At 43.4% G+C, this 21,800-nt stretch overlaps 1 protein-coding gene across 2 annotated transcripts in view; it reads right to left on the bottom strand.

The window, feature by feature from the left end:
• LOC126298160 (alpha-aminoadipic semialdehyde synthase, mitochondrial) overlaps positions 1–21,800 on the bottom strand; it is a 237,990-nt gene that overhangs the window by 102,281 nt on the left and 113,909 nt on the right. For both annotated transcript variants that reach the window (XM_049989470.1, XM_049989469.1), the window contains exon 11: positions 14,039–14,169. In XM_049989470.1, coding sequence (XP_049845427.1) covers positions 14,039–14,169 — 131 coding nt within the window. The remainder of the gene's footprint in view (positions 1–14,038; positions 14,170–21,800) is intronic.

The raw sequence follows: 21,800 nt of genomic DNA, 5'->3' as shown, positions 1-21,800 counted from the left end.
CCCGCCCTCACAGCTTTGCTTCCGCCAATACCTCATCTTGTACCTTCCAAACTTCGCAGAATTTGAAACTTCCTGGCAGATTGAAAATGTGTGCCGGACCGAGACTCGAAGTCGGGACCTTTGCCTTTCGCGGGCAAGAGCTCTACCAACTGAGCTACCCAAGCACGACTCACGACCCGTCCTCACAGCTATAATTCCGCCAGCACCTCGTCTCCTACCTTCCAAACTTCACAGAAGCTCTGCTGCGAACCTTGCACAACTAGCAAGGATATTGCTGAGACATGGCTTTGTCACAGCCTGGGGGATGTTTCCAGAATTAAATTTTCACTCTGCAGCGGAGTGTGCGCTGATATGAAACTTCCTGGCAGAGTATAACTGTGTACCGGACTGGGAATCGAATACAGACTTGAGACCTGGTGTTAACTGTTAACTGCCAGGAAGTTTCAGATCATTGTACACTCGGCCGCAGAGTGAAAATTCATTCCCGAAGCATCAGTATAAGCTTGAAGAGGGGAAAATAACAGTGCCATATTTAATGGTGATGATACTTACATAAATTATGTAACAAACCTACAATTTTTAGGAATAAATATTAACTGTTTTTGAAGTGGAATGAGTATGCAAAGCTGACAAGAAAGAGAATGTCATTAGCAAGCTATGTCCTTATACTTCTGTCATCAGTGTCTAATAGCAAAGTGCCTTGTAGTTATATATTATTCCTATTTACACTCAGTTCTTATGTATGATACGATTATTTTGTGATCAAGTGCTCAAAACATTCGAAATAAAGAAAAGGATAATAAGAACAATAACTAAAGACAGTAATAGGGCTTATCTGTTTAAATAGTTGAGAATTGTAACTGCACCATCTGAGTACATCTAGCAAACCACTATGCACATTAAGAAAGAAACATTAATTTTTCTGCTAACAGTTCTACTCATGGCCATTGAGCCATATTGAGATTTAACTTACATGTACTACGAACAATTAACCAAAAAACAAAAAACATTATTTTCTACCGAGGAATGAAACTGTGTCACATATTACCAAAGGAAATGATTGAAATAGCTGAAACCAACGTATTTAAAGTTGAAATTACAGCATGCTTCTTAAACAATACATAATGTACCGTGAAGGACACCTTAGATAACACAAAATAGATGTTAATTATGGAAATTGATGATTGGTAAACATTTTAAAAAAATAAAGCGTCTTGTGACATTATCACATATCTCAGTGTAGTATTTAATTGGAAACTGCATTCTTATATGTAATAATGTGTGATTATGTGCCAATATTTTTTGGGTATTGTATTATGAGTTGTAGACCTATGTGCCTGAGAGAAAAGTTTCGCGTTTTTCGCGCTAGGACGGTGCACTGATGGTTTAGTCTCAGGGGCCTGTTGTCGGCAGAGGAAGACGGTCATTTTTCGTGGAAGTGAGGTTGCTGGCTGCTTCGTGCTATGGTGGACAGAGCCAGCACCCTCGCCTCGCTGTGGGTAGGAGGCGTTGTGCCACCACAGCTGTCACTAGGGAATAACTGAGTGCGTAATTGTTGCCTTTACTGCACAGACATCAAAAGCAGAAAACTTTGATAATGCGACTGAATTGAGTCACGTCACACCGTTCTTGGCACGAAAGGCCAACCAATTGAGGCATCACTGCTACAGTCTGGAACCAACGTAGTGTTTGTTAATGTGCTCTTTGTACACGAAGAGTGGGAACTGCTGCACGCCCCCGGTTCTTCCGTGAAACAAGCGACATTCTCGTCCATCACACTGGCAGTAGCTTAGAGTCGTCCCTTCAACATAGTGTTCTTTGGAAGTGGAGAGCGGACCGCTGTGAACTCAGATTCTGGTTATTCGTCTTTGGACTGTCATTGAACTAGAGTCGTCTCCAGCCACTGTGTGGTGCTGACTGGCCAAACTACATGAATTGGGGAAATGTAAGTTTTGCAAATTGCGGAAGCGTGATCTACATTCCGAGCAGTTCGTTATTTGCTTACTTTGCCACGCAACTGGTGTTGCTTAATTTGGTCATAATTTGTGGCATCTTGTTGAATCATTAACTTTGATTTTGCGAGCTGTCCAGCCGAGCAGATTTTGTTGCGCTTTCCGCTGTGGCCGGAACCACGCTGCTGCTACGGCCGCAGGTTCGAATCCTGCCTTGGGCATGATGTGGGTGTTGTCCTTAGGTTAGTTAGGTTTAAATAGTTCAAAGTCTGTGGGACTGATGACTTCAGATGTTAAGTTCCATAGCGCCTAGAGCCATTTGAACCATTTCTTGCACTTTCTCTATACAATCTTCCAAATTTTTTCCTACCTCCCCACAGTGTTAGTCATTTTGTAATATGATTTGAGTTTCAGAGAACTTTGCTCGCTGGTAATTTTACTATAATTTATGCTAAATACTAGAGGAAATAGGCCGGCCGGAGTGGCCGTGCGGTTCTAGGCGCTACAGTCTGGAACCGAACGACCACTACGGTCGCGGGTTGGAATCCTGCCTCGGGCATGGATGTGTGTGATGTCCTTAAGTTAGTTAGGTTTAATTAGTTCTAAGTTCTAGGGGACTGATGACCTCAGAAGTTAAGTCGCATAATGCTCAGAGCCATTTGAACCATTTTTGAACTAGAGGAAATAAACAACTGTTACTCTCAGTCTGGACTTTAATATCCCTGACTGTCCTACGACATCTCCTTGTTTAGACGATCCACAAATAACAAATAAAGCGGTTGGACAAACATGCAGACCACCACGAGAAATGCACAAGCAGAGGAAATCCTGGCGAAACCTGTTGGTTGAGGTGTTGTGTTTGATCACGAACTGTACCTGTGGAATGTCGTCAATATGTTGCGAGTGTCAATCGTGGTGAGAACAGTGGTATGTGTAGCTTTGAATGTATCATGCCGGAGCTAAGTGAATTCGAACGTGGACAAATCGTTGGTGTTCGTATGGTGGGGCTTCCGTAACCAACGGAGCCAATGTATTTGGTTTCAAGATGAACCGTATTGAAGATTTGTAGCGCATACAGGGAAACCGGAAAAGCATCATCCGCTAATCCACGACGCAGACGAAAGTATTGAGTGACTGTGACAAACGGTCATTGAAGAGAACTGGGAATTGCAGGGCAAGCTGGAATTACAAAACCACTCACGAGTGATGCAAATACCAGAAACAGGGAAACGTGATGCGAAAACTGTAAAACCTGGACTATGAAGCAATGGAGGAAAGTCATTTGGTCGAATGAGCCTCGTTGCACATCGTTTCCAACATACAGACGAGCTTACGTGATACATGGCGGGGGTTCGATGATAGTGTGGGCAGCCAAAACGTGGTATTACTCGGGCCCATGGTTGCCCTGCAAGGTCGATATACTGCCAAGGATTGTGTGACCATTTTGGCTGATAAGGTCCCCCGACGGTAAAATGTTTGTTCCTCTGTGGTGATGCTGTGTTCAAAGGCGACAGAGTTCGCTTCGTCCAAGACTGGTTTTGTGGACATGAATTGCATTTCCCCTGGCCACCACAGTCACCAGATCTCAGTATCAAGTCTTTGTGGTCTACTTGACGAGAAGAGAGCGTGACCGCTATCCACCTCCATCATCGTTATCTGAACTTGCCAATATTTTGCAGTAAGAATTATACATTACTGGCCATTAAAATTGCTACACCACGAAGATGACGTGCTACAGACGAGAAATTTAACCGACAGGAAGAAGATGCTGTGATATGCAAATGATCAGATTTTCAGAGCATTCACATAAGGTTGGCGCCGGTGGCGACACCTACAACGTGCTGATATGAGGAAAGTTTCCTACCGATTTCTCATACACAGACAGCAGTTGACCGGCGTTGCCTGGTGAAACGTTGTTGTGATGCCACGTGTAAGGAAGACAAATGCGTACCATCACGTTTCCGACTTTGATAAAGGTTGGATTGTAGCCTATCGCGATTGCGGTTTATCGTATCGCGACATTGTTGCCCGCGTTGGTCCAGATCCAATAACTGTTAGCAGAATATGGACTCGGTGGGTTCAGGAGGGTAATACGGAACGCCGTGCTGGATCCCAACGGCCTCGTATCACTAGCAGTCGAGATGACAGGCATGGCTGTAACGGATCGTGCAGCCACGTCTCGATCAATGAGTCAACACATGGGGACGTTTGCAAGACAACGACCATCTGCACGAACAGTTCGACGACGTTTGCAGCAGCATGGACTATCAGCTCGCAGACAATCGCTGCGGTTACCCTTGACGCTGCATCACAGACAGTAGTGCCTGCGATGGTGTACTCAACGACGAACGAATGGCAATACGTCATTTTTTCGGATGAATCCAGGTTCTGTTTACAGCATCATGATGGTCGCATCCGTGTTTGTCGACATCGCGGGGAACTCACATTTGAAGCATGTATTCGTCATCGCCATACTGGCGTATCACCCGGCGTGATAGTATGGGGTGCCATTGGTTACACGTCTCGGTCGCCTCTTGTTCGCATTGACGCCACTTTGAACAGTGGACGTTACATTTCAGATGTGTTAGGACCCGTGGCTCTACCCTTCATTCTAGCCCTGCGAAACTCTACATTTCAGCAGGATAGTGCACGACCGCATGTTGCAGATCCTGTACGGGCCTTTCTGGATACAGAAAATGTTCGACTGCTGCCCTGGCCAGCACATTCTCCATATCACTCACCAATTGAAAACGTCTGGTCAATGTTGGCTGAGCAACTGGCTCGCTACTATACGCCAGTCACTACTCCTGATGAACTGTGGTATCGTGTTGAAGCTGCATGGGCAGCTGTACCTGTACTCGCTATCCAAGCTCTGTTTGACTCAATGCCTAGGCGTATCAAGGCCGAAATTACGGCCAGACGTGGTTGTTCTGGGTACTGATTTCTCAGGATCTATGCACCCGTATTGCATGAAAATGTAATTACATGTCAGTTCTAGTACAATATATTTGTCCAATGAAAACCCGTTTATCATCTGCATTTCTTCTAGCAATTTTAATGGCCAGTAGTGTATAAGATTCCCTTGAAAACCATACAGGACCTGTATTTATCCATTCCGAGACTACTGGACGATATTTTGAAAGCCAACAGGCTTCTTACACCGTATTAGGCATGGTAATGTGTAGTAATTTTTGTGTTACTATATTTTTGTCCAACCTCTGCATAACTTGTCGTACACTTAATTTGTTGTTTTGACTGTGGCTCTGTTTTCGTTGTGTACGGTGACCAAACTCAGCGACATTTATAGTAAGAATTCGGAGAAAAGAACGAGCGCTACACTCGCTCGTCTTGTATAATCGAAGATTTGTTTTATAACTAGCATTGCACTTAACGGAATCTGTTAAACTTCGCTTACACGATAAATCAGTCAAATCTAAATGCCGTAAATTCAACTAAATACTTAAGGATTACAATTACGAACAACTTAAATTGGAATGAACACATAGAAAATGTTGTGGGGAGGGCTAACCAAAGACTATGCTTTATTGGCAGGACACTTAGAAAATGCTACAGATCTACTAATGAGACTGCCTACTCTACGCTTGTCCGTTCTCTTTTAGAATACTGCTGCGCGGTGTGAGATCGTTACCAGATAGGATTGACGAAGTACATCGAAAAAGTTCAGAGGAGGGCAGCACACTTTGTATTATCGCAACATGTGTGAGAGAGTGTCACTGAAACGATACATGATTTGGGTGGGACATCATTAAAACAAATGCGTTTTTCGTTGGGACGGAATCTTCTCACGAAATTCCAGTCACCAACATTCTCCTCCGAATGCGAAATTGTTTTTTGGAGTCCGACCTACATAAGGAGACACTATCATCACGATAAACTAAGGGAAATCAGAGCTCGTACTGAAAGATATATATGTTCGTTCTTTCTGCGCGCTATGCGAGATTGGAATAATAGAGAATTCTGAAAATGGTTCGATGAACCCTTTGCCAGGCACTTAAATGTGATTTAAAAAGTATTCATGTAGATGCGGACGTAGGTGTACAGTAACAAATGACCTACACCACCTCGCAAATTATGTTAATGCGTATTTTTTCAAATACTGCAGAGAAGTAACAGCAAAAATTCCCCAAAACAAATAAAAAGCCTATAAATAATCACGCACTAAGTAAAATGATGTTACTACGAGCTATAGAACATGAAGTCAGTAAAACTGATTCTGAAGATGCTGTTTCGTATGTACACTCTCTAGGTCTCATAATATGTGCTTTAGTAGTCATAATGGGTGAAAACCAGCCAGATCAATGGTGCCATAATGTTTAGCTTCTGTAGCACAACGAAATGCCTTTGAATAATCACAGAAGCCGGCCCGGGTGACCGAGCGTTTCTAGGCGCTACAGTCTGGAACCGCGCGACCGCTACGGTCGCAGGTTTGAATCTTGCATCGGGCATGGATGTGTGTGATGTCCTTAGGTTAGTTAGGTTTAAGTAGTTCTAAGTTCTAGGGGACTGATGACCTCAGAAGCTAAATCCCATAGTGCTCAGAGCCATTTGAACCATTTTTAGTCACAGAAAAAACAATTGGCAGTTTTTGTTATTTAAATTTTCTGTGAGCTGATTCATGATTTGAAAAATGGAGGGACCCTTCTGAAATCAAAACTGAAATGACTAAGTATTTTGTGTTATCATTTTTACATACACGTTTACGAAGATCCAATAATTAGAAAAATTTGGCGTGGGAGTCGCCACAGTGTGTCTCGCTAACTGCGTGAGGTCCTTGTATTAGTATATAGAGAGGCTTTTATCAACGTACCATGCTGTACATGCACAGTGTGTGTGTAAGTCTCGTAACAAATGAAGACATTTTCCTAAGGAGTTCGAGGCTGAAATATTCGTTAACTCATATATGTGGCCAAAATTACTGCAACTCGTTCCGAAGTTAAGATGAATAAGCGGAATTATTTATGTGAAATGTCTGACCTTGCTGAAGAAATAAGTGACAGATTTACTCATCTGAAGACATTTGAACTTTGATTTTCATTCCTGGAAAATCCGTTTGCTCCCAGTATTTCGGAAACAGAAGTGACGTTTCATTGCTGGTTATAAAGGATTTAGTTAAAAGAGAAACGCTGACACGTCTAGGACATCAGTTAGTACATTACTCATGACGACTCCTTGCACAATGCCACTGTTCCAGTAACCAGTCGTCACAGTCCTGCATGTGAATCCACATATCCTGTAAATAAACCAGTGGTCGTTGTATTCCGCTGCTTCATTTACCTTGTGTTTTGGTCTTCAGTCCAGAGACTGGTTTGATGCAGCCCTCCATGCTACTCTATCCTGTGCAAGCTTCTTCATTTCCAAGTAGCTATTGCAACCTACATCCTTCTGAATCTGCTTAGTGTATTCATCTCTTGGTATCCCTGTACGATTTTTACCCTCCACGCTGCCCTCCAGACCCCTTGATGCCTCAGAACATGTCCTACCAACTGATGCTTTCTTCAAGTCAAGTTGTGCCACAAATTCCTCTTCTCCCCAATTCTACTCAGTACCTCCTGATCAGTTACGTTATCTACCAATCTAATCTTCAGCATTCTTCTGTAGCACCACATTTCGAAAGCTTCTGTTCTCTTCTTGCCTAAACTAGTTATCGTCCATGTTTCACTTCCATACATGGCTACGCTCCATACAAATGCTTTCAGGAAAGACTTACTGACACTTAAATCTACACTCGAAGTTAACAAATTTCTCTTCTTCAAAAACGTTTCCCCTGCCACTACCAGTCTAAATTTTGTATCCTCTCTTCTTCGACCATCATCAGTTATTTTGCTCCACAAGTAGAAAAACTTTTCTATTACTTTAAGTGTCTCATTTCCTAATCCAATTCCCTCAGCATCATGTGATTTAATTAGACTACATTCCGTTATCCTCGTTTTGCTTTTGTTGATGCTCATCTTGTATCCTCCTTTGAAGACATGACAACTCGTGTATCCTGCATCTGGTACATTTGAAATTTGCATCTCCCTCCCGTTTACCAGATAAAATAATTTTTCTGGGTGTTTCTCTACAAGGCATAGACGTATGGTTCTGTACAGCAATATCTTTCACAGAATGAGGTAACAATGAGTATTATGTATGTCTGGAACGTGGCTGCACCTCATCACAAGACCAAATTAGTTCCTGCCATGCTGGGATCGTAGCTGCTTTGTCGAATAACCGAGTAAAAGAGAAAAATTGTTAAACCGATTATAAAAAGTAAATACAATGTTTGATAAGTACTGTTATGCGCCAGAATATTATCCCCAGTGAACATAAAAAATTCATCCAAGTTCTACCCTGGCAGCTCCCATAAACTGAACTGGCTGTGTCAACGACCAGTAGACTTCAAGCTAGGAGAACATGCTGTGCGAGTTGCGGCAAACAAGGAAGCTGTCGCAACACGGGGCAACGACCGAGTGCCCAAATCTGCAAGCGAAGCATAATGATATCATGGAACCAGAGAGATACTGTCATACTAGTGGCAAAGCAGAGTTTCGTAATAAAGGCTAGGTTTAACACAACTTTAAGTAAGCAGGTGTCAGGCCAGCGGAAAAGAGCCTGTGAAATGTGAAGTTGTGAAAGTCTGAAGTCACTAGGAGAGCTGACAGCTAGGTGAAACCAGGACATGTAATGTCCTAACCATGCCCAACGTCGCAGAATGGACTGGAAGTGCTAATATAAATATCTTGCCTTTCTTAACAAATTACTGATTAATGAGTGCTGATTGGCAACTGCCTAGAGCATTATCTCAGCCCTTGTGTCAGTTTCAGCTATCCAGTGAGAGGGGAGGCTATAGAGGTCGACCCACGGCCTGCCTAGCTGTCTTCGATCGTCTAAAGAACCACGAAATTGGCTGGAAGGACGCTGCTGCTCCCAGCTGCACTGCCAACTTCCGAGACAACAGTAATAGGTCGTGGAGCTCACCATCACCCTTCAGATCTGCTGGAGGTTTGATCTACGTGACCTGGACACTGTTCTTCATCTACTTTTCAGTGGGGTGGACACTTCTGCAGCTCATCCCATTCCTGTGGCAGACACTGACACTGCTGGTCCTGTTTCATGATTGGGGACTGAGAACAGACCCCTGCGAGCCAGCACGTACTTCAGGTGGACCTGTACCGAGACTCCTGAATGCAAATCTTCGATATCCACCAGAGCACTTTGGAGATCGATACGCAGAGGTGGAGGCCGCTGGACTCTGCGGTCGACTGCTGCCCAGTGGGGTATCAGACGCCCAACGCTTCGCTGCACTAGTCGGCCTTCCGCAGCTGATGAGACACTACTCTGCCGGAGCGTTCCCGCGGCGCTTTGGAAGACAATCCTGTATTTCTGCGCAATAAATGTGTTATTGACAATTATGTTTTCTTGGTGCTCTCGAGTGTAATTAGGACTTCACAATCACATCCTGTCCTGCTCTTTCATGACGACTGTAATAGTCTGGGACGGGACCCATAGTGCATAGCTAAAGGAAGTATGTTTGTATTTCTGTATCTCTTGGGCTTTTAAATCAGTACAGAGTTGAGTAGTGTGACACATAATGGTCCTCTGCTTCTAAGAAGGACGGAGTGTGTGTTGTTTCTATCTCAGTCTCTATTTCTGACGTGTAAAAACGACGGAGCTCTCACTTTTGCAGTAGTATAGGTTGCGTTTGTGGGTAACACATGCAATCATCAGTTTTATCTACAGTAAACAAGACTCTTACTCCTCGAGAGGAGCTGCCAGATCACACAGATAAACCGAGCGACGTGGTACAGTGGTCTGCACACTGGACTCGCATTCGGGAGGACGACGGTTCAAACGCGCGTCCGCCCATCCTGATTTAGATTTTCCGTGATTTCCCTAAATCTCTTCACGAAAATGCCGAGACGGATTCTTTGAAAGGGCACGGCCGATTTTCTTCCCTATTCTGATGGGACCGATGACATTGTTTTGGTTCAGGCGGACGTTCGAGTCCTCCCTCGGGCATGGGTGTGTGTGTTTGTCCTTAGGATGACTTTAGCAGTTAAGTCATCAGATTTCACACACATCTGACATTTTTTTGACCTCATTGTTTGGTCGCCTTTACCTTATCAACCAACCATCACACAGATAAAGATAAGCTCTCCAGTGAGTTTGATCCGATCAAGTGAAATGTGAACCTGGAAGGGCAACGATGCAATTTAGAAAATATTTGAGACACATTGAGCCAAGGGCGTCTCTGTTCCATATTCTTTTTAGTTCTTCACGATCATGAAGATCATAAACGATTATAGTAGATCTTTTTTTGTTTTTTTCCTTTTTTTTAATTTGATTAAACTCTAGGAATCTTTCTTTTTCCGAAGTGCAACATGGTACAGTGCGGCTCTCGTTGCCTGAAACAAATTTCATTTGCTAGGACTGTTTACCTGAACCTGAATGATATCTTCCCTCGAACAATACTTGTGTACAGAGTAATGTTGCCAATACTCGCAAGTCAGTTCAGAACTCCCTTAGAGAGTGTGCAAAGCAATGTGTGAACCACAATGAAGGATTTATTAAAAACCTTTGACTACATGTCTATTGTGCATGTGTTAATTTAAAAGTCATACACCAAAGTATAAAAGATATTTTTTGTTTGAGATTTAGAATCTTGTCGATGGCGAAGTCACTGCAGGCGGCTTAGCTATAGTAGGTCAATTTGACATCTATCTTAAAAACAGAAATCATCCAATTAGAGAGATTACAGGTTGCTGTAAAAGAAAATTCTGTTTCCAGATATAATAAACGAGGCATAACGTGACAACTATACTACAATTTTCTTGAAGAATAGCGGAAAACGGCGAGCCAGCTCTACCAGGCTCTCTGGAGCTTTACGATCTATTGATTATTGACTGTTGTTGTTGTTGTTGTTGTTGTTGTCTTCAGTCCTGAGACTGGTTTGATGGAGCCCTCCATCCTACTCTATCCTGTGCAAGCCTCTTCATCTCCCAGTACCTACTGCAGCCTACATCCTTCTGAATCTGCTTAGTGTATTCATCTCTTGGTCTCCCTCTACGATTTTTACCCTCCACGCTGCCCTCCAGTACTAAATTCGTGATCCCTTGATGCCTCAGAACACGACTAATAAGACGTTTTACAATTAATCTAAAAAGAATGTACTCACAGCATCGGCAGTGTACAAATTTTAAAAGGACAGGCCTAGCATGTGCTACAAGTAGAATAGGAACAGCATTCAAAAATCTCACGTGATACGTTAATTTCATATTAAATAACCCTTACGAAACCATCCCGTCTTAAAAGAAATACACTCCTGGAAATTGAAATAAGAACACCGTGAATTCATTGACCCAGGAAAGGGAAACTTTATTGACACATTACTGGGGTCAGATACATCACATGATCACACTGACAGAACCACAGGCACGTAGACACAGGCAACAGAGCATGCACGATGTCGGCACTAGTACAGTGTATATCCACCTTTCGCAGCAATGCAGGCTGCTATTCTCCCATGGAGACGATCGTAGAGATGCCGGATGTAGTCCTGTGGAACGGCTTGCCATGCCATTTCCACCTGGCGCCTCAGTTGGACCAGCGTTCGTGCTGGACGTGCAGACCACGTGAGACGACGCTTCATCCAGTGCCGGCCGCGGTGGTCTAGCGGTTAAGGCGCTCAGTCCGGAACTGCGCGACTGCTGCGGTCGCAGGTTCGAATCCTGCCTCGGGCATGGATGTGTGTGATGTCCTTAGGTTAGTTAGGTTTAAGTAGTTCTAAGTTCTAGGGGACTGATGACCACAGCAGTTAAGTCCCATAGTGCTCAGAGCCATTTGAACCATTTTGAGCTTCATCCAGTCCCAAACATGCTCAATGGGGGACAGATCCGGGGATCTTGCTGGCCAGGGTAGTTGACTTACACCTTCTAGAGCACGTTGGGTGGTACGGTATACATGCGCACGTGCATTGTCCTGTTGGAACAGCAAGTTCCCTTGCCGGTCTAGGAATGGTAGAACGATGGGTTCGATGAAGGTTTGGATGTACCGTGCACTATTCAGTGTCCCCTCGACGATCACCAGAGGTGTACGGCCAGTGTAGGAGATCGCTCCCCACACCATGATGCAGGGTGTTGGCCCTGTTGTGCCTCGGTCGTATGCAGTCCTGATTGTGGCACTCACCTGCACGGCGCCAAACACGCATACGACCATCATTGGCACCAAGGCAGAAGCGACTCTCATCGCTGAAGACGACACGTCTCCATTCGTCCCTCCATTCACGCCTGTCGCGACACCACTGGAGGCGGGCTGCACGATGTTGGGGCGTGAGCGGAAGACGGCCTAACGGTGTGCGGGACCGTAGCCCAGCTTCAAGGAGACGGTTGCGAATGGTCCTCGCCGATACCCCAGGAGCAACAGTGTCCCTAATATGCTGGGAAGTGGCGGTGCGGTCCCCTACGGCACTGTTAGGATCCTACGGTCTTGGCGTGCACCTGTGCGTCGCTGCGGTCCGGTCCCAGGTCGACGGGCACGTGCACCTTCCGCCGACCACTGGCGACAACATCGATGTACTGTGGAGACCTCACGCCCCACGTGTTGAGCAATTCGGCGGTACGTCCACCCGGCCTCCCGCATGCCCACTATACGCCCTCGCTCAAAGTCCGTCAACTGCACATACGGTTCACGTCCACGCTGTCGCGGCATGCTACCAGTGTTAAAGACTACGATGGAGCTCCGTATGCCACAGCAAACTGGCTGACACTGACGGCGGTGGTGCACAAATGCTGCGCAGCTAGCGCCATTCGACGACCAACACCGCGGTTCCTGGTGTGTCCGCTGTGCCGTGCGTGTGATCATTGCTTGTACAGTCCTCTCGCAGTGTCCGGAGCAAGTATGGTGGGTCTGACATACCGGTGTCAATGTGTTCTTTTTTCCATTTCCAGGAGTGTATTATGGAAATTTTGTAGTGTTAGGATACAGATAGACAAGGCAGACTGTGCCAATGTTCACTTTTAGACGTACGAAAAACTGCAGATTACGTAAACATTCCAGAGTCTCCTGTCAGTTTTGCTGTATCTTTCGGTCAGTTTTTTCCGAGAGGTAACAAGGGATCAGTCACGCTATAAAATTTTCGCTTTACTTGCATAAGAGAGTTCACATAATTCTCTGTAGGTATCACATCACTTAACAGAGCACCAGATAGCAGATCGTGTTAGGTGATGCAAAGATACACCGAAAACATTCGCAAGCTGTGCTTCTGACACTGGATTTTTATAGACAATGAAGCTTGGTTTTATTGATGTCGTGTTTCAAGTAAAACCGCCCGCCAACCTACGGCTAATTCTTTCGTTAAACGATACTCCAGCACTTTGCACAAACCTTTGTACTGAGTATTCAGCTATAATTGGCTTGAAATGTTTTGAGAAACCTATCTATGTCTGATCTTACCCTGTGTGACTGCCGGGCTTCTACATATGTATAGTCGGTTGAAAGGACGGCAGTTTCCTAGGCGTCAAGAGCTCTTCCGGGCATGGCAGTACAGTACAGTAACTGTGACCAGATGAGGATAAGAGGTTTTGAATGGCGAAGAGCGCCGCTGAGTGTTTTGAAATAGTTACGAAAAAGTGAAATAGCTGGATCTTTTCTGTTCAATCTCCCTAGTATGATTTTTACTAGCATTCCGACATGTAGATGACGCTATGAGTGACAGACAGATGCGTGCGATTCCTGTACGCGTTTCGGTGATTGCAGGTGGTGCGATCTCTCATATTTGGATACCAACCAAAAGCTAAATACGAAAAGTCAATGAACGATTATCGATTGAAAATAGCGCCTGTTCCTGAGGGCTGGTAACGCTTAAATTAAGATCTAACAAATAACTACTTACATCAGCTTCTGAGCGACAGAGGAAAGATAACAGGAAAATATGTATGTGGAAATATTACCAGTAGACGTGAGAAAATGTGTGGGTGCATAAAGTGTTTGGACCCATTTTGTTCGTACAATTTCTGAGTAACTAATGTGGAGGTCTTGGACGTGTAAAAGTGAAAGACAGTTATATGGGAGGAATAAATATTACTCACCGAGGACGATTTCGACGTTCTCCTCCCTGTCTAGATACTCGACAACTGGCGCGCTGACGAAGCCAGCTCCCAGCACGACGATCTTCTTGGGCGGGGTCGACGAATCCGCACTAGCCTTCTGCCTGCTACGGCTAGGATACAAATTTGCACTGATCAAAACAAATTGCATCACATTGTTGCTGTTCTCTTATGATTTAACGAGCTGAGATAGCGAAGCCACTACAAAAAGATAAACATCTGGTTTGATAATATTAGGCTCAGGTGATCTAGCCAATTCTAGTTACGCCTCGTATATGTCCGTTAGGAAAAGATCAGTGTAGGGTGCAGGAATCGTGGTGTCAACATACTACGCTCCGTACCTTTTTTAAATTGTGAATGGAAAGGTGGAGTCTGAACGAACTGTTTCATGAATGCCTGCACTAAACCGTTCTTTTTTATGTCGTCGTTACATTCACCAGTGGAAGATCAAGAGCAGTATAAAATGGTTTACGTATATTTCTGCAATATTTCTGTGTGATTTTAAACCACAGGGGAGTAAGGCTAGCTGCGTCCCTAATATTCTTTTAGCTACACGTGCCCCTCATGTAGTGCCAAATGGTGAGCATCTCAGAGGAATTCGCTCAGTATTGGCCGCTTACGGTCCGGGTTTTCCTATTGTCGCTATCCCCCCCCCCCGTGAGCTCTAAGAGTGCTTACGCAACGACCGTTTGGCATGACAAGTCAACTATGCTCTTGACGGATACTGGGATCTTAGCCTAACAGCCATCCGAGAGAGGTGGTGCAGTAATTAAGGCAGTGAACTAGGATTCTGAAGGAGCGCGGTTGTAGCACTTCCCACCATCCAGATAATATTTTCCGCAAGTCGCCTAAGGTAAAGACCGGGATAGCTCCCTTGAGCTCGGTACGGGCTTTTGTTGAAGTTTCGAGAACATACCTTCACTGAGGAGTCAAGCAGTATATTGCTCCCTCCTACGCATCTCTCGCGAAGAAGCCATGAGGATAAAATCAGAGAGATTAGAGTCCATACAGAGGCATACCGACAATCTTTCTTTCCACGAACAATACGAGACTGGAATAGAAGGGAGAACAGATAGAGGTATTCAAGGTACCCTCCGCCACACACCATCAGGTGGCTTGTGGAATATGGATGTAGATGTAGATGTAGAACGTCACGGCCAACATTCCCTATAGCTGTCTAACCCGGGCTGATACTACGTCTACATTGTCCTCACCTACGACGGAGCTTTAAACCATAATCCCCCTTTTCATTTAGATTAAGCACCCGAATCTTGATAATAGTAAAAACCTTTACAAAAGAACCTTCAACCACAAGGCATGCCACATGCTAATGAGATGTAGTTCATATTGTATAACTCATTATATCATCCCCCTACACGCCATGATATCGCTGTTGAGGCGGTCAATGTTACGTCAGATGGAGTCTGAAGGGCTGGGGGTGACTGACACCAAGCCGTAGTTCGTGAAACCAACGTCAAGTTAGTGGCGTATTTCACTGCAACCAAAAAAGATGTTACGATGTAGCTCTTCTTGCTTCAGTTATCACAGAACATAATTATCTGTTATTTACTGATGTATTTGTAATTTATATCCCTTATCACTTCCTATACTTCCTAAAATAATTGGTTTACTTATTAGGCAGTTTAGTCTTACTTACATGTATTAACCAGAACATTGTTATTACAGGCTGCTGATAATTATTACTAACATTACAAACGTTAATATTACTCTATATCAATATTTTCTTTGACCTTTAATTTAATACCGTTTGATTAAAATTACCTTAATTGCATGTAGTGGGATTTGTTTCCTGCAGTCACGTTTTTTATAGCACCAAAACCAGAGGAAATGGATGTCAAGAGTTCTTTCTTGGGCAAGTTGGTAGGAGCGTTATACAGTTGTGCTGCATTTTATTAAGAACGATATGGTATCATAATGGAGTTGTTCTCCTTTTTTGTTACCTGCATTTTATTCTTATTTCTTGTTGGTGGGTACATACTCACAAGCAGCTGTTTACTATGTGGGGAAACCACCATTAAACCACAGCCGGTATGGTAGCTTATGGTTTCTATGGTTTGCTACTATTGTAAAGTCGTAAGTTGTGTGAATGATTATGACGTCCTACTTCTTCTGGCTAGTATTTTTCTAGAACATCCGTCACACTGGAGTGAGTTTCCTTAACTGCTATTTCAAAATAGTTATGTAAAAATACCTATTTGTGTGTTATTAGATTGGTACGTTGGATGGTTGTTACTAGAAGGTATCTGATTAAGATTTCGTACGTGGTACTTCGTAAACTGCATTTTAAGTAGACTCTTCGGTTTCGTGTTATTTGTTGCAGGCACTGTTCCTTTTCGTCTGAGTCGCTAAGTCCGTCGGATTGATTGATGGAACAAGGAAGTTCATTGCTGGATGCCAAAAATGAAGTAAAGATCGAGATGACAATCAAATGGTAGATGGGCAAGTGACTTTTAAAAAAAAAAAAAAAAAAAAAAAAAAAAAAAAAAAAAAAAAAAAAAAAAAACCTCATAAGTGCAACACACGTCCGTATTGCTGAGGTCCTTAAGGCATCGAAGAGCGTAGATGAGGCTTTTATTCAGCAGTGGATATTAAATGGCTGCTGCTGGCGACGACGATTGTATAGTTGTATTTGCATTGAAAGCCCTAAGACGTTTGCTGCCATTGACTGCTCATGAAGTAATTTGCCTGACATGTTCGCTGTAATGTCTAAGGAATAAACGACAACTGACAATTTACAGAGACCTTAAACGCACCAGCTAATCGTAAATTCATACCAATGTGCAGAACATAGCTAGGGATGCGCACCCCTTCCCTGGTCATAACTGAGAAACTTCATGATTTTTCTGATAGACATCTTTGACGTTATGACAAATAGTCTCTCCTAAAGACAGAAAAATGTGACTAACTCCCCTTCATGCATTATGAAGAACAGGAGATCATGGTTCAATGTCTCATCAACGAGCAGGTCATAAGGAACGAGCACAATCTTATAAGGGGCAGTCAAATAAAAACGAAACAGGCTATGCAACTAGCACGGCGCTGGCGCTGGTAACGCAGGTAGGTGTATGTATAGAAGTGGCTTTTATTCGGAGTCGGAACAGCGCGAACGTTCACCTCTGTGTTATCTGTCCGTTAGAAGTGCGCGACGTGAGGCCAGCAAGTCGTGTGTGTGTCCTGCGTCACTATGGAGGCCGGAAAAGAGGAACAGCGATGTGTAGCGCCGTTTTTGACTGCGGAAGGAGTGTCAGGAAGTGAAATTCATGCTTGAATGTCTGCTATGTATGGCTGACATAATACGCCAGGTGAGGGGGTGTTTCCGTGGAATAAATGATTTCGAGAAGGTCGGGTGTCACTGAAAGACAATAGTGGGCTAGGACAGGCTCCTCGTGCCATTACCCCTTCTGCCACTACTACAGTGGATGCTGCAGTCAAAAATGATCGACAGCGGACGGTGGAAAATACATGGCTCCTGTTGGGCATAAGACACGGTACCGCTCACGATATCGCGACAGAGCATCTGAAGTTACGCCAAATCTGTGCGCAGTGGCCCTAATGCCTGACGGAGGAGGAGAAGTTAAAGAGAATGTTGGCATCACTGCGGCACCTGGAACGGTATCACGATGAAGAACTTCTTTTCTCGTCCCGTATTGTCGGTGGAGATGAACATATTTCGAGCCGGAGAACAACCGTCAGAGACAACATTGTAAACACCTGGGCTCACCCTCACCGAAAAACATCAAAGCCGTGCACGCCAGCTCCCGGAAAGTCATGACCTTTCTCTTTGACTGCACGGCCCCGCTGCTATTGAGTTTCTGGAACGCACAGCGGTACGTGGACACATTGCAAAAACTGAAGCGTACCATCATGTTCAAACGCCCAGGAATGTTGACAGACTTTATCATTCTATTGCAGAATAATACCCACCCACATGTTGGTAGGGTTGTGTCGACCGCGCTGCAGAAGTTTCCTGGGAAGCCCTTACTCATCCTCTATACAGTCACGATTTCTCCCCATGCGATTTCCATATTTTTTGAGCCCTAAAGACAGACATTCGTGGCCGTCGATCTGCTTCGGACGAAGAGATGACGCGTCGGTACAATCGTGGTTCCTTAAACAGGCGCATTCGTTTTTCTGTGAAAGCACTGACCGTCTTGTTTCACAGTAGGATAAATGTAATAACAGTTACGGGGATACTTTTGAAATAAGAAACAGTTTACTCACTTTTACATCCCTACCCCTTTCATTTGACTTCCCCCTATATGTTGGGCAAGGATGAGGATGGTAATCAGCCATGACTAAAAAAAAATCCCAGCAGTCACCTTAATAGATTTAGGGAGACTGTGTAAAACGAACTCAGGACGGCCGAACGGGGATATGAACTCTGCTCCTCTTCAGTGGGAGATGAAGTGCAAACGTAGTTCTACATTAATGGCAGTTAGTATAAAGGCATGGATATTTGTAGGAAAATAAAATTTTCGGTTGAAATTGTTGTGCACAATGTATATGCAATAGTTTGAGGCCAAGTATACCAACAAATATAATCAAATGGTATCGTATTTGATGACAGTAGTGCCGTATACAACAAGATATCAACGATTCAGGTTGTAGAGGGTGGAACTCGGTATAAAGGCAGTCAGTTCTGAGCGGTGTTAGTGTGTGCGTACAAGCCTTACTGCAGATAGGAAACAGACACCATTTGTAAGAGAGCGCGTTTTGTAAATAAACCACGCTTGTGACAGTGACGCGCAAAACAGTTATCATGTGATGGAAAAGCAAAAATCAGTACGTACACAGAAGCACTATCTAATCGTCAGACTGCCGACAAAAAGTCATCGAGTAAAACAGAAGTGGTTCTGGCGTTCCCCAAGGGGTGTTATAGGACCTTTGCTGTTCCTTATCTATATAAACGATTTGGGAGACAATCTGAGCAGCCGTCCTAGGTTGTTTGCAGACGATGTCGTCGTTTATCGATTAATTAAGTCATCAGAAGATTAAAACAAATTGCAAAACGATTTAGAAAAAATATTTGTATGGTGCGAAAATTGGCAATTGATCCTAAATAACGAAAAGTGTGAGGTCATCCACATGAGTGCTAAAAGGAATCCGGTAAACTCCGGTTACACGATAAATCAGTCAACTCTAAAGACCGTAAATTCAACTAAATACCAAGGAATTACAATTACGAACAACTTAAATTGGAAGGAACACGTAGAAGATTTTGTGGGGAAGGCTAACCAAAGACTGCGTTTACTGGCAGGGCACTTAGAAAATGTAACATATCTACTAAGGAGACTGCCTACACTACGCTTGTCCGTCCTCTTTTAGAATACTGCTGCATGGTATATGATCCTTACGAGATAGGGCAGAGCTCGTACGGAAAGATACATGTGTTCGTTCTTTCCGCGCGGTATACGAGATTGGAATAACAGAGAATTGTGAAGGTGGTTCGATGAACCCTCTGTCAGGCACTTAAATGTGATTTGCAGAATATCCATGTAGATGTAGAAACTGAACTGTTCAAGTACAGTGACTGATAATTTAGTTATACTGGGCGCACGATATGGAGAGCACGAAAAATATTGGCAAAGTAAAAGATTATCTGAGACATAGAAAGAATTACTTTCGCGCAAAGCAAGGTCCACAAACTGTTATTCTTCTCAGTTTGTTGCTGATCTACAGTTGGCGGTAATTGCCAGACGTGTACGACAAGTTTAGTCACTAGACAAGCATTTTTCATTCAAGAAACGACTGCGTAAACTCGCTCTAACACCCAAACATAAACTGGCTTGAGTTCACGCTTCATGTACTTTGGAACCGGGTAAAGCGTTCTTTAGTGATGAGAAGAAGTTCAATTTAGATGGTCAGAATGGATTTCAGTATTACTGGCATGATCTGAGAACGGAGTACCAAGTAAGATTGAGCAGAAGTTTTGATGGTGGAAGAGTTATGAGTTGGGCAGCCTTCTGCGCTGTAGGTAAGTCACGCATTGCTTCGCTAGACACTAGAATGAACTATTAACATTACACTGAGATGCTAGAGACAGAATTGATTAGAATATATGAGGACATAGGGGATGAAAGTCTAATGTTTTAACAAAATAATGCATCTGTGCATGTTTCTGCTCCAACCAAAAAGTGGTCTGAAGATAAAGATATTGACATGTAGCCCTGACCTGCACATATCCCGCATTTGAAGCGCTTGAGAAACATTTGGAGGATACTTGCAAGGCGTGTTAATTGCAATGGAAGGAAATTTGAGGCCGTATGTAAACTGAAAAGAGCGATACGAAAAGAGTGGAGGATAATTTAACTGAAAGAGCTTCCAACCCTAACAGAATCAATGCCGAAAAGCATCTTTGAGATAGTTAGAAAGAACGAAGGTTGGGCAAAGTACTAATAATCCAATAACACAACAGGACAGTGAGTGCCTTTATACCAATTTCGATGCAGGAAATTCAAAGGTACTACTCTGTTACTCGTGGTATGAGAGAAACTATGTAATTTCGTTATGATTGTTTTTGTTTTATATGTATATACTGCTTTCATAGTAAATTCGATACGTTTATGCTTGACATTGTACTATTACTTTCCTGGAACCCAACGTTTATACTGATTTTTACTACTGTGTGCAGGTATTACACTCATCATCATCATCATCATCATTGTCATTATCATTATCATCATCATCATCATCATCACCACCACCACCATTGTGGTACGTCGCCTGATCCTTGGTTTATTCATCAGCCAAAACAGCACATGAACATCAGAGATGCACCCCTTAACAAAGACAAAGGATGTCATACTTTGGAAAATCATATTGTGTCTAAACAGGTGTCGAACCGAGTTAGTCGATCATTAGAAACTCAGGCATACCCATATATTAGCAAACACAGACCAGATATCCCAAGGAAAAATCTAAATGGTCTACGGATAGACAAGGTAAAAGCTGTAGCTGAACCACTTGTCCCTCTCAAGATAGTAAATGGCTGTTTCACGTTTTCGACGGCTATCACTGGACTGAAAACAAAAGTAGGATATGTTTCACAAAATTTCCGGTTGTCCAAAACTTGCAGAGACGTTATTTGGATTCAGAACCTTGTTACCATCTTCAGACGTCAGTTTTTCAGAAAAATAAGACTCAATGATAATTCCAAAGAAGTAAAAATGATAACTACAAAAAAATTCTTTCTGAAGCTTTTTACTCACAATGCAGCCAAATACTTCATCGCACGTATCAGCTCAAGATCTACTGTGGATGATAACGTTACAGTGCAGATGATTAAGATTATAATTGAACCGTTGCAGCCCACAATAACAGATATCAGCAACCACTCACTGACTGTATGCGTTTTGAAATTGGCCCGGAAAAAGAAATTTTTCAAACAACAATCTTAAAAAGATATTGCTACAGCACCCTCTCACTAACATCCCATTTATATTTTTCATACGCTGTCAAAGGTATCAGAATATATAGTCCATCATCAGCTTTCCGACCACTTAAGAACGAATAACCGACTGGACGAATTCCAGTCAGGCTCCACAAAGATCGTAATACGACATCTGCTGTAATAAAAGTAGCAGACAAACTGAAGATTGAAATTGGCTGACAAGATGCGACTATCACATGTTGAGTGCAGGAAAGCCTTCGACATCACGCCCTTGATTTAAAAATTTCATGTGTAATCCTCCAAATGCAGTACAATGATTTCTTTCGTACACGG

The sequence above is a fragment of the Schistocerca gregaria genome, chromosome X (genome assembly GCF_023897955.1).
Source record: "Schistocerca gregaria isolate iqSchGreg1 chromosome X, iqSchGreg1.2, whole genome shotgun sequence".
In the NCBI taxonomy this organism is placed as follows: domain Eukaryota; kingdom Metazoa; phylum Arthropoda; class Insecta; order Orthoptera; family Acrididae; genus Schistocerca; species Schistocerca gregaria.
The sequence above is the reverse complement of the archived record's forward strand: the minus strand, read 5'-3'. Positions and strand labels throughout refer to the sequence as shown.